The 14,281-nt window shown below is 40.3% G+C and overlaps 1 protein-coding gene across 2 annotated transcripts in view; it reads right to left on the bottom strand.

The window, feature by feature from the left end:
• Window positions 1-14,281, bottom strand: part of KCNIP4 (potassium voltage-gated channel interacting protein 4) — a 730,028-nt gene that overhangs the window by 22,309 nt on the left and 693,438 nt on the right. For both annotated transcript variants that reach the window (XM_067530297.1, XM_067530296.1), the window contains exons 3-4: window positions 13,256-13,325; window positions 2,800-2,870 (exon numbers count right to left, since the gene is read on the bottom strand). In XM_067530297.1, the coding sequence (XP_067386398.1) occupies window positions 2,800-2,870; window positions 13,256-13,325 (141 nt within the window). The remainder of the gene's footprint in view (window positions 1-2,799; window positions 2,871-13,255; window positions 13,326-14,281) is intronic.

Genomic DNA, 14,281 nt, shown 5'->3' with positions numbered 1-14,281 from the left:
ATAGTAAACTATATTTACTTCTAAAATGCTCTCTGACTAAGGAAACAGCTGGTGACAAACCAGTATTTATGCCCCAACTTTCGAGAGCTTTTCCTGTTTTCCTTTACTGGCTGGAGGACTACCATACCTACAATATGGATCAGTATAGAAAAAAAACTTGGCAGAGTTGCAATTTATAAGTAAGAAAAATTATTCTTTCTAGAATCATTTTTTCCACACTGCCTAATGAACCTACATGCTGCGTATGGTTAACTATGGGGTAATACATTATGTTTAGACATTTTTTTTACACTACTTTAAAGAGAATTACTTTTAGTTATTAATATTCTGCAGTTAGTTTGTAGCTATTATTAAAAATACGTTAGGCCAGTTTCCATTAACTTCAATAAAATTACCCTGGATTTACCATCAGTATAAATGAGATCTGTATCCTTCAACCTACAAAATTAGTATTGTATAAAATTTAACCTGAAAATCCCTCTACTAGAAATGAACAAAACAGAACCTCAGTTTTGGTTTTCTATTTCCTTTTTTTTCAACATCGTTAGTGTACATAGCGCTTCACTTAGATGTCTTCAAATCCCCTAGAAACTATAATAGAATAAAGCCAGACATGCCCTGTCTTTTTTAGGGCTTATTTCACACATGAAGAAAAAAACAACAAAATGGCATGGGAGAGATGAAGGACTTCTTTTTGTGGTGACTTTAACTGACAATAACAGCAGAAATGCAGTTAGAAAATTGGCACAAACAATTCTTTGCCAGGGTTGCCTCTGTTGAATAATATGTGATGGCTAGCATATCATATCATATTAATAATATGTATTATCCACACCATATATATATTAATATACATTAAGCACAAATATTGTAGCAGTTATATTGCCTAAATTGGCCTATGATTTTTTTTTATATAACCCTGCTTACTTATGCTAAGTGTCGCATAACCCAATGCACAGTCAACCTGTGGAGCTCATTGCCAGCGAACGTTGTGAAGGCCAAAAATATAACTGGTTTCAAAAACTAATTCAATAAGTTAATGGAGGATAGATCCATCAATGGCTATTAGCCAAGATGATTCAGGGATGCAACCTTCTGCTCTGGATGCCCCTAAATCTCTGACTGTCAGAAACTGGGAATGGAAAGCTGTCAAGATCAGTACAGATGAGTGCTTTACCATAGCAACAGAAAGGGTGTTATTCTCACAAATCTATACAGGAATATCTCAAAGGAAGAGAACAAGACATCTGATTGTTCTACCCTAGTACAAACCTAGGAGGTGCCTTCATGTCCTTCAGTACCTGAAATACATGTGTTCAGACCAAAGAGATAAGTGGTACACCATGGTACCAGAAAACAAGATAGAAAGCTGATTGGTTAGATCTAGTTTCATGTGATGTACATAGTACTTTACTTGTAAACAGGTAGGGTATAACAAAATGGCTTTAGGGGTGTAACTTGGGGAGCTCATCTTCCGTGTAAGGTAAATGTAACAACACTGCATGAGACAGCTTCCCAGTGATTGGTATATAGAACCTGTTTCTTGTAATATATCATTATTTGCTTATAGCAATAAGCCTGAGTGATGTTGGTTATTTGATCTCGAGTATATTTAATAACGAACCAAAGTGTGGTCAAGCAACTGACTATGCAATTTATCAAAAACTCTTCTGTTGTCAGTGTGAGGAGAAAGGAGGAGCCATCCATCAGTCCATGTATCAGAGATATGGATTAAGGCCCTCATTCTGCTATTGGCACTGCACAGAGCCCCACTGACTTCAACTGACAGACATCCACTCTCATGGAGCCAGCTGCAGAATAAGGACCCATGTGTTTTCTAATAAACCTAAAGCCTAAACAAAATCTTGTTGCTGTTTTCTTTTTAAATATAGCAAAATCCCAATGAATTTGGTCTTTACACACTGTAGTCACAGAACACCTGCTTGGCAAAGGCACCTGCTTCTGTGTTGTTAAGATTATAAGTGTACATCAGTAATAAAAGGGTGAAAATACTTGTAAAATTGTCCTATGTAATCACACATCATTCCCAAATGCTCAAAGAAATTATTCTTGTACAAAGTAGTACATATTAAACATTTCAGACAAATAAAATTGGGCTTATTTTAGCTAGTCACGATCTTAACGGTAAAGAGAATAGCAGTTCTCCATGACAGACGTGACATAAAATAAACATTATTTTAGACGTGAATTGAAAGGTTTTTAAATTTCATTGCCTAAGGTCATGGTTCTTATTCAATATTTGATTACACACATCACTACTGCCTAAAACACACCAGGGAGTTGTACTCTTTACCATGCTGTTGGTGATGTCATCAGCTGTGGCAGGCAAAGTGCAGAACCTTGAAATCATGTCTCGGCTTGTAAGTGGAGGAAGTTTATTTTAAACTCTTAGTTTTAAAGTACATTTCCCTTGAAGCCACACTGTCTAAATGTAAAGTCTGATCCTGGAAAATACTTATGCATGTGAGTAATCCTTATTTATTTGACTAGTCCCATTAACTTCAATTGGATTTGAGAGCACTTGTCATCTCACAGGAGGCACTCAGCAAGATAATATGTTCTTATATGTAACTTGCATATAATTTAGGTTGCCTTTTAAATTAACATTACATCAGCAGTACAGTTTGAGTTACAATGATGAGAGATACAGTTCTAAAATAATAGCGACTATTGCCAATGCACTGGAAAAACTTGGACCACAGCTAAAACAGTTAGCTTGGTGAACAACACAGGCACATATATTCAGTCCTAGAGTAAAAAAGTGTTAAAAGCACTTACCTCAAAACTCACAGATCCATTGTGATCAGTGTCAAATGCATTAAACAGAAAGTGTGCATAAGTTGTAGAATCTAAAATTTAAAAACAGCAAGAGTGTTCCTTAATAAGTGCATTTTAAAACATTACCTATGTATCCTAACGCATATTTTCTTTAATTTTCTTCAATGAAAATTTTTAGACATCAACAGGGCTAAATTTTAACCCCAACCTTAATCAGGTTTCCCTTTTTGCAAGACCAAAATTGAAAGGACAGATAATTACACTATCAAAAATAGAGGCTAGGTTCTAAAAATCTTGCCCAGAATATCCTTATTTACTCTCATCATCATTACTACATGGAAGGCATCAGCCATGATAATATGATTTTACTGTGGCTATTGTAATATGCTCAGTATTATGAAACTGTCTGTATGTGCTGAGGACTTTGGTCATTAGATAAGGGACCATAAATGGAATTCTGTATCCTGAGCTGAAGAAGAAAAACATGTTCATTTGTTCACTTTTAAGGAGGAAATGAAGCACTACCCTCAATGCATTTGGTGGATTATTTTTATATTTAAGGGAAGCATGTTATCCAGTTTTTAACTGAACTTTCCAGCAGGATTCTACACGAATGAGCACTGGAGATGGACACTGATTGCCTGGTGTTATCAGTAAGTTAAAACTTGACAGAACATTCAAACAAGTGATCCAGTCATTAAACTATTTTATTCTCCCCGAATACAGTGGAGACTGGTATATTGACTCACTTTGAAAAATAAATGTAGAACACAATAAAAATGTGCCAAACCTCTAAACATTTACACATGTCTGTCTCCCATTAGGGACTGCATAAGCTAAAAAGTGGAGCATATTTTCTCTGGAGGAGTTTCAGTGGTATTTATCATCATAGTACTGAACCCAAACACTAAGGAATTTGCCCTGACAACACTCTTGTAACATAGGGTAATATCTTCCTCTTTTTATTGATGCAGAACTGAGGAACAAAGAGTTAAGTGGCCTCATTTTCAGAGTGAGAGCTCTGTGGTTCCCATAAGTTGCAATACCTACAAAAAATCAGGTCACAAGGGACCAAGCTTACCTGAGTCCTAGTCTACTGCCTTAACCACAATACCAGCCTTCCTCTCTATGAACTCCCAAGAGTTCTCTGGATTTCTGTTCCTACAAAACCTGTGGTAGGTCACCATTCAAGTTAATACCACTGAGCTATTCTTTTCTTCCCTCTCCACACTTTATATATGGAATCCTTCCCTGCTTTATGTATTTACATTGGCTTTTCTATAGTGCTCATTACCTGAATAACTAAGAAACCGCAACCATAAATTAATTTTAGTCTCAGAAAATCCTTGTGAGGCAAGGAAGTTTTATTATTTTATAGATGAGAAACTGAGGCAAAGAGAGATTCAAGCTAATTGCCCAAGGTCATACAGGGAAAACCAAAGATGAACACATCCTGGGTGTTGCTCAGGGAGAAGGGATGATTCTGCCTTAAGGTTATAAATTTCTGCTGCCTCATTGTGGCAGGTGCAGCTCATTAACTCCAGCCTGGGATAAAGTGAGTGGGGATCTTGTGGGAGAGAAAAAACTAGGGAGTGGAATTTAGGTCCTGGAGGTAACCCTAGGGATACCCACCTCAGGGTGGAAGTTTTATGTTGTTATTGCTCAGGACACATCAACAAGTGAGGATAAACCCAGGGATCAATTTTAAATATCAGCCCACAACTTTATTAAACACAGGGAGGAGCACTCCACCCCCGTCACCCAGACTCTCACACAGCAGGCTTTTTAAGTGGTTCTAGGGTGGGAATTACAGGGCTCCTACCATATAACCCATAACTCGAGAGACTTTCCTCAGCCTACCCCTAGAATTAGCTTTCTCTACTGAAACCTTTAGCCTCCTCCATCACATGAGACAAACAGAGGGAACTAAAAGAGAGGCAGAAAGACCATGGCCTGCCAAAACTATAAGGTCTCTCCTCCCATGAACACAAGGCCCATCAGCCAAATCTCATATCTTTTACTCTGGGGAACTGACCTTTTTTTTAACCACACTAGAAACTGATCCTGATCCTCCTTTGACACTGTTGACCATACTCTTCATGAAATCTTCTCCTCTCTTGACTTCTGTCTCCTCCTATGTCTGTTCTCCTCCTATGTCTCTAATCACTCTTTCAGTGTGTCTTTTGGAGGAACCACCTCATCCATCCCACAGGTTTCTGTGCGGGTTCCACAGGGCTCTGTCCTTGGTCCCTTTCTTTTCTCCCTGTACACCTTATCTCTAGATAATCTCATCCATAAGCACAAATTCAACCATCATCCATATGGTGATGACTCACAGAGCTACCTCTCTACTCCAGACCTGTCTCCTGTGCAAACTAAAATCTTGCTCTCTCTCTCTCTGACATGTCCTTGTAGACATTTAGCTGTCAGCTCAAGCTCAACATGGCTGAAACAGAGCTCTTAATCTTACCCCATCAAGCCATCCCTGCTGCCTGCTTTCTCAATCACTGTGGAATATAGCACCATCTTGTCTGTCACTCAGGCTTGTGACCTTGGTGTCATCTTCAACTCAGACCTCTCCCAGGTCCTCCCATCCAAGCTATGTCTAAATCTTACCAATTCTTTTTGTATAACATCCCTAAAAATGGCCTTTCCTGTCCAGTCACACAACTGACAGTCTCACTATCTTGTGTCTCGATTTCTGCAACATCCTTCACTCTAGCCTTTGCAGATGTACTCTTGATCTGCTCATATCCACTAAGTGTAGGTCTAGACTGCAGCTGGGACCATAGCTCCCAGCCCGGGTAGATAGACTCATACTAGCTCTAATTAAGCTTGTGCACTAAAAATAGCAGTGAGGATGTGTGGCACAGGTGGCATCTCGACCTACCTGCCCAAGTCTAAGACCACACAAAACCCTGGGTCCAAGTTTGGGTGGCTAGTCCAAGTCACCACCCATGCTGTAACATCCACACTAATGTACTAGCTCAAGTGAAGCTAGTGTGAATCTGTCTATCCAAGCCAGGAGAAACGCTCTCAGCTACAGTGTAGACATATGCTGCTGCTAAGATAATTTTTTCAGCCTGTCACTTTAGATGCATGAACCCAGAGACGACACATAACTATTGATACCAGGGGTGGGGGTGGGGTTAGGCACAATTTAAAGGTTCTGGTGGCATGCAGCAGGGTTTAGGGCAAGGCGTATAAAACCTGGCAGAAACTGGAAAGGGGGGGGGGGGGCATTTGATCCCGGGTGCACCCCACACACACATCACCTCTGCATGAACCTTTTCTTTGCATCCCTCCATTGGCTCCCTCTTCAAACATAAGCTACTTGTCTTCACTTTCAAGGCCCTTTATGAGCTATTGCAGCCTATCTACCATGTCTCATTCACTATTGAGAGGTTGACTCCTGCCTCCATCACCAATTTGTTAAATTTCAAACAAACCCCTGTGTGCCTTGTCTTGTGCTGCCCCGATGCTTAGGAGGTGCTCCTCATAAATATCCAAAAAGCTACCTCATTATCCTACTTTAAATCCATCCTTATAACTCTCCTTTGCCACGATGCCTGCGAAGAAGCTGATGATGGTAGGCTGCTGGTGTGCTGAGACCACTGCCTATCATGCTACCCAATACTGTCTCATTGTTTCCTTATACTCCCCCGGGGGTATGCCCACATCCATCTGCTGCTTCTTTTCTTATATTTGGATTGTGGGGCAAGGTTCCTCTTTTCGCTCTGTATTTGTACTAGGGATGTAAAAGCTTAACCATTTAAACCAGTGGCTCCCAACGTGTAGCCCGTGGGCCAAAAGTGGCTCGTCACTCCCCTCCTGCTGGCTGCAGAAGGGAGCCACTGCCTAAGGATCCAGGCAGAGCATGTTGCCGTGGGAGTAAAAGACCGGTGCAGACTCCTTGCTACAGCCAAGGGGATGGAAGATCAGCGCTCCCCTTCTCCTGGTTGTAGCACGGAGCACGGCAAAGTGCTATGCCTTGGTCTCTAGGCACTGGGGTCCCTGCTGGAGCCAGAGGGAGGGGAGTACTGATCTCCCATCCTCCTGGCTGCAAAAGGGAGCCACTGGCTATAGACCCAGGTGGAGCACACAGGGCTACAGGAACATGCGGTTTCCCTGCTGCATCTATTTGCAAACCGGCGCCTGCCCACTGCTAAAGGCCCCTCCCCCAGCCTTAGGGGAGGAGCCATTGAGCCTGGAACGCAACTGATTACTTGGGACAACTAATGAATAAAACAGGAAGGGACGTGAGGGTCACAGGTTTAAACGAAGGGAGCCAGAAGGGGACACCGAGCAGAGAACCCCGGACAGCGCCCACTGCTCCCGGAAGGTGTCAAGGGAGCCAGTGGACGCTGCCCAGAGGAACTCTTCCCGGATGCGTAAATACACAGCCAGGGGGACAGAAGAGCCTCCTCGCTGAACTACTTCTGTCTGGCTGCACGGGGTGGGGTAGGAGGGGGATTGCTGGCGGAAACTGGTGGCCCTTCAGGGTAGTAAAAATTATATAAAAATTAAACGGTAATCAGCTGTTTAAACTGAACCGGGAGGGGAGTGGCAGCTGGTCTTGGCTCCCCGTGAGTGAGAGCAGCTGGGCAGCTCTAGATGGAGAGGATGCGCGGAGCTCAGCGCAGTGGCGGGCAGGGGGGAGATGGCACAGCTGGGCTTGGATGGGCAGCTCTTGCTGGTGGGGAAGCGCAGAGCCCAGTGCAGGGAGTGTGGGGGTGGTAGTTGCAGCTGGGCTTGGCTCAGCTTCCCATGAGTGCGAGCTGACAGCTCTGGCTCTGCATGCACAGAGGGGAGGGGGGGGCGCAGCTAGGCAGCTCTCACTTGGCACTTATTTTTACATCCCTAGTTTCTAGAGCAACGAGCACAACAAGATCAAGATCTATGACTAGGGTTATGGCAATACAAATATTAAACAACAACAAGAACATTTTGGAGTCTGTGTAGTCTTCCAAGGACAGGAGCTCAGCTTTGGCACTGCCTCCCTCCAGGACTTGTTTTTGTTAAGAAGGAATTGTTAAGGACTGGAGTTGTGTACGTAAGCAGATTATAAAACTAAGTGATGGGTAAAGTTGTATCTGGCCAAGTACTGAAAAGTTTGGGTGCTTGTTAGAAGCTTATCCAGCCTCATGCCCAAAGGGACTTGCAAAGATTATCCAATCCTGTGAAATCAGGACCTTCTCTACCTAGTTTGGGTCCAGCCAGTCCAGAAATATGATGAGGAAAGCATTCCTTGCAGTATTTTGGTACTTCTGATCCTGGCTGTATAGTGAGTGCAGAGGCATGCACTTTTTAGCAAAGCTAACCACAGTTTTCCAGCTCCCAAATGGTATCAATTTGGAGGGAATGTTCGTCTGTTCTAGTTTGGTCATTCCTAATTAAAACCATAATAGTGACCCTCTATGCTAGTCTGTTACCCTCTTGTTCCATCACCTTCCACACATATCACATCAGACCTTGTGTTGCATGTCATGCCTTCTGGTGTTAGTGGCAGCACCTCAGTGGCATACTTACAGAACAACACAAGGTCTCATCAGCAATCTTGTCACTGCCTGAAAAGCCATTTTCTGTCTAGTAGGATCTTTCAGGGACTAAACCATTGGCTCCTGTGTACAGTGTTTGTATTTCTGTTTTATCAAAAACATATTAATCTTGAAAAACTGGTCATACTGTGCAAGGCCAAAACAATCTTCTTGTATTAGAACTATCAATATGCTGTATCATGTACTCCTAAAGCAGGCAAAATTCACATTCTGAACTTAAAAAAAAAAAAAACAAAAAAAAACTTACCACTTTTATCTAAGAAAGGACTGCAGATTCAGGTCAGATATTAAGATCACTTGAATAAGTCAAGTCTGAGCCCTTACTATAATATGCTAATTTGGTATTATATACATTAATTGTTCTAAGAACAAACCCTGCACTATTTGAAAATTGTCTGCTAATGCATTTTCACTTAATTCAAAAAAGAAAATACTACTGAGACATAAAAAATCACAATACTGGATGGTTGTCAACCACTAGCCAAATTCCCATTTTTATTTATTATTTTCTGATTATTTCTGGCACTGGACATTTGCAGACTCCAACATACATCAGAAAATTTAATACAGAGAATTTCTGCAATCTACTGAGAGAAGATATGTTGTGCTGTGGAAGGTGCTATGGGAACTGTCTGCAGTAATTTATGTGTATTACAGAATAATAATTAAATGCACACATCATTTAATAACTGTCTCACTATCATGGTAAAGTGTCCCTGTTTATTTACTGTCTGTTTAGAGTGAATATAAATGTGTTAAAGAAATTATTTTTTTATTGTTTGCTGCCATGTTCAGACTACACATTACTGAAGGGATACGATTCCATTTTTAATTGTCATTTATATCATGGTATATGAATAAAAAATAATCCATATTTGCAGAACCTTTTCTTTATAGTTGCCTGTTTGTACATTTAAAAATATCCTTTAGGTCTCTTTACCTGCAGTCCTTGTGCAGGTAAAACACCCACTGACGATGACTGGAATTTTGCCTGAAAAAAGACTGCAGAGTGAGGTATTTTAATGTTTTAAGTAGAGCTACTTAATATGATCTCTTTCCCACTAAATCTTGAATAGTATTCACTGCAGACAGAGCTTGACTTTTAAATGAAATATAGTTTCTCTTCAATGCCCAGAAAACATAACGAGTAGGATACATTAACATTTTGACAGGTTTCAGCTGGGACAGATATAAAGGCATAATTTGTTTGAGATTAAAGCATCTTAAATATATGTTTTATGGAAGACAAACAAAAGTGGTAGCTACTATGCACCCATCAGGATCCATTTGAACTTCAAGGGTAAACAATGGCAATAACTGAGGGGGGCAATTTAATAAAGGCCCAGTGAGTTCACTCTTATCTGTGACCTGAAAGGTTAGGGATCAAGTCCTAAGTTATATCTTTGGTAGTATGTAAACGCATCAGTTGAATTGAACATTGAATGCTGGGAGGCAATGTGCCCCCTTTCTTCACAGATACTACAACAATTTAATGTGTGAGAGAATTTAATGCAGCTAATTAATTGAATTGGGTGCTTTTATAATGTGAAAATCTTTTCTGAAACTTATTTTTGCCTTATAAAACATTCATTTCACTCTAGTTCTTCATCATCCATATGGTATTCAGAACCCAAATCGCTCTCTTTCTCCTTCTCCTTCCCTCTTTTGCTGAACTTTAATGAAATAACTTGCCTGGTAACTTGCCTGTGAAGCTAACATCCTGATGGAATGGAATGGCTGGTGGAAGTTGCTTGATTGCCCTATAGAGGAAATATTACACCACAGTTGGCCTCCTCAAATGGAATGGGAAGATCCAACAAGAAGTTGTCTCATCTTTTGTATTGTTTACACTGTATAGCAGCTGACATACATACCTACATGAGTGATGATTCTAGGTGTATACTACAGCTGTAATTAGCTAATCTATTTATTCTTTTGAATATTCTGCTATGTATAAAAACAATCCAACAAAAGATGTAACTGCAAACTGAAGGTCTCAAATGTGATTGGGGGAGTGAGGTGGGGGAGTAGGGCTTGGGAGCCCTAGGGGAATCCCTTCTGCTTTATGCCTTATGTTCACTAAAATTTCATGCTTCAGGGTTTAGTTGGTCATCTGCAGGAGTCAGGAAAGACCCTTTTCCCCCCAGTGTATTCTCAGATTTGTTTTGTCTTCTTCCTGTGAAGCATCAGAGAGGGCCACAGCTAGAGATGGGACATTGGACAGGAAGGGTTGGTTCTCTGAGATGGCACCCAGCTTTCTTACTCTCAAGTGCTTGTCTGGCTGGTTCTTGCTCACATATAACTGACTGCCATATGTGAGGTGGGAAGGAATTTTCCCCAAGGTCAGATTGACAGTGACTCGGAAGGGTGGGGGGAGGGCAGTTGGCTTCCTCTGCAGCATGGAATGCAGGTCGCTAACTGGGATCATCTGGGAATAGCTCACTTAATCATTTCCCTGCCATTGCAGAGACCTCTGGCATTGATGCACCTCAGTCCCTTCTATTCTCTGCCTGGGACACATAACAGGTTAGTCTCCTGTTGGTCTAATTTTGGTTGCTGGGTTTAGTGTGCTGGTGCTGCATGGTGTTGGTGGCTTGTGATATGCAGGAGGTCAGACAAAATAATCTGCTGTTCCCGTCTTGCATAAACCTCTATGACTCTAAATACATATACTGTTTTGGCAAGACTTTCAAAAGAGCTCAGCACCCAATCTGGCCCTTTGTTTAGGAGCCTACATCTGATAATCTGGACCTATTTAAATAGATGGATGGTGTCTGTAAATTGTTGCTCTCACCAGGTATCTTGAATACCTGAGGGGCAAAGAACTGACTTTAGTCTTAGTCCCACACAGAGAATTGCACAGGTTGGCCCCGTGCATCTGCACTGAGAACAATGATGCTCCATGCAGTGGTCTGCCATTGTGGCTGTCTGTGCAGATTTAGAGGCTTTATTCTAAACTACTGGAAATTCCTAACACCAAGCTGGATGCTGTAATCCTTACCCAAACTAATCTCTCTGGGATTTCTGCCTGAGTAAGGATTACACTATCAAATCCACTATTTTTTTTCTGTATGTTGATCTAATTTACACAGACTGAAAATGTTCTTTCACAACAAAAATGGAAAGTGGGGCATGGATTTGTATTGTACTTTATTTTCCAACAGTGCATTCATATTTTATCTCTGACTAGAAGAATAAAGTTTCAGTAGATAGTCACACACGAATAATTCACTTTTTTAATACCAAACTACTTTTTAAAATAATAATTAGGACATCAAGTCTTCTGAATATGCAAAATGTGAGTATACAGAGAAGCAAAAATGACCTTCTCTAATATGTACCTCTTGCAATGAAAATTATACATCTATAGTACACAAAAATTGAAAAGTTGTAGGCTGTTGCCTGGTACACTTACGTGGAACTCACTGACAATAAAAGTGTTTTTGTAAGTGTTCAAGGAAGCCCAGGATTACATGTTGCTCTCAAATTTGGCTACCCCACAGGCCTCAATTTTGTAAATGGGTGAAGTACTTACGGGATTTTTAAAAGCAACTCTTGTTGGGGTAATGCTAGGCACCTTTCAAAAAAAACATTATACAGCTTACTTGAATCTCACACATGTTAACAATATGGTAGCTGTCATAAAGGATACAATCAAGTGTATTATAACCTGGGATAGTGAATTTAAGGAAATTGTGTATGTGGATATGAATTGTTTATAGCAGAGCTACTATTAACAATGTCCTCAAAGCAGTTTGTGATCTGTGGATTCTCTCATTCATACATTTGCACCTCTGTTCAATGTGAACTGTTCTAAGAAAACAGAAACATCCCAGGACAGATTCTGAGTTTATTGACACTGGTGCAAATCATAACAAATTCCATAGATATCAATAGAGTTACACTGATGTAAAAATGGTCTAACCAAGAGAAGAAACAGGTCTTATATTCTATCTTTATACTGATTGGTATAAAAAAACTAGCCAGATGGATAATCATCAGGCAGTTCTACTCTCCTTAAATGTTACGTTGTTCTTCTTGGATGTTCCTGCTTGCTATGGGTTTCAACAGTGATAACCCACAACGGTTACTACTCTTTTACCTTCTAGTTTTTTATCTAAAATAAAACTAATTGGGAGCTTTTGTTGCTACTAAGTAAGGTTTTAAATACAAGCGAAAAGCAACAGTCATTGCCAGTTAGCTACATGGAAACCTGCCAATACCCACTGCTGTAAGAGGAGATGAAGACGGACAACTGAATAGAAAAAAAGTGGGGAGGGAACAGTAGAAGGAGAAAAGAGGGAGAAAACAATACAGAAAAATCTGAAATTCAAGGGAAAAAAATAGTCATAAGTGATTGTGGTACTTTCATTATACTGAAGGATGGGGAAGATCCAGAAATTACTGAACATCACTGAAAACTACTTCACTGAATAAAGAGAATCAAAAAAGACTTGGTGTAGGCAAAGAAACCCTACCAGGGTCAATGGGATTTCACCCACTTACACGAGATTTGAATTTGGCCCACACATTTAAACTACCTTTTACACAAATTCCTATTGTGTAAAATCTTGTTGGGGGGGCAACAGAGTAGGAAAGACATAGCTGTATGAAAGCTTACAAGGAAATAAGCTGCTGAGAGAATTCTGATTGTCAAAGATACTCAGATTGTGTATCCACAACTAGACATGATACCTGAAATATCTCCTCCTCTTTTCGAATATGGCCATGCATGTCTGTGAATACTTCTATCCATTAAGATACTTACAATTCTCTACAGAACTTTATACAACAAGTTTATTAATATGAACAATAGGGTGATTAATCTGAATTAGAAATTCACAAGCAGAGTTCTCTGTAAATGCTAGCAATGCTAATTACCTCTGCAGAGTACTCACCTCCCTGTGGAAAGAACTGAGAGTAAATCTCTTTGAAGGTCTCTTCATTAACAATCCCACTGGGACACTCCTAAAGAAAGTCGCAGACAAGAAATATGAGTAACCTGTCCATTTACCTGAGTTCAAACATATCAGGTGTTCATGAGATCATACAACCTAGTGATACAGCTGATATAGGTAAATCTGGGATATTAAAATACTGAAAAAACCAATCTGATTCTTGCATTTTAAAGCAAATATTAATAATGTATCACTTTAAAACCGTTTTTTAATGAACTTCCCATGGAATGAATGTTCCTTCTATGCAACACCTAAACTTCAGTATCTTTACAGAGCTGGGTGACTGACACAAGCATCACTAAGCTCCACTGCAGTCCTCCTCTGTGGATCTGTCAAGGTAGCCTTTAGCCATAGGCTACCTCACAGCTAGAGACGGCATTCATGCTGAATGGAAACCAGCTACACAGCACTGAGGCAATATTCCCTTCAGACTCTACCTCAAGGGTGAAGGATGTGGCCATTGAACTCAAAGAAACCCAGCACAGAAGATGAAAATCAATCCCTGAAAATCCTCCTGTCCCATTACTCCTTGTGTGTGGACTAAGTGAAATAGAGAGGAGAAAGTAGGATAAAGGGCAGGCAGATTAGGAGGAAAGAAAACTGGGCAAGGTGAAAAAGATGTCAAGGGAGGAAAAGAAAAATAGAATGTTGATTTTATAAAAATGATCTTTGGAGACGGAATAAATAGAAGGGACATGGTGTTATCTATTATCTAGTGTAGGAAACTGGAGACAAGAGACCTGTGTTCAATTCCTGACTTTGCCACTGATTCAGTTGCTGACCTTGGCAACTCATTTAACTGTTTAATGCCTTAGTTTCCCCATCTATAAAATGGGGATAAGATAACTGACCCACATTGCCACAATCATTAAGATCCTTGAATGGAAAGCATGATACAAATGCAAAGTATTTTTATTAAACAAAAAGGAAAGGAAAGAAAAAAAAATCTTAGTACATTAATTCTTA

Source organism: Emydura macquarii, unplaced genomic scaffold (genome assembly GCF_026122565.2).
Source record: "Emydura macquarii macquarii isolate MOO-44397 ecotype Brisbane River unplaced genomic scaffold, CSIRO-AGI_Emac_v2 contig_3062, whole genome shotgun sequence".
NCBI lineage: Eukaryota > Metazoa > Chordata > Testudines > Chelidae > Emydura > Emydura macquarii.
The sequence above is the reverse complement of the archived record's forward strand: the minus strand, read 5'-3'. Positions and strand labels throughout refer to the sequence as shown.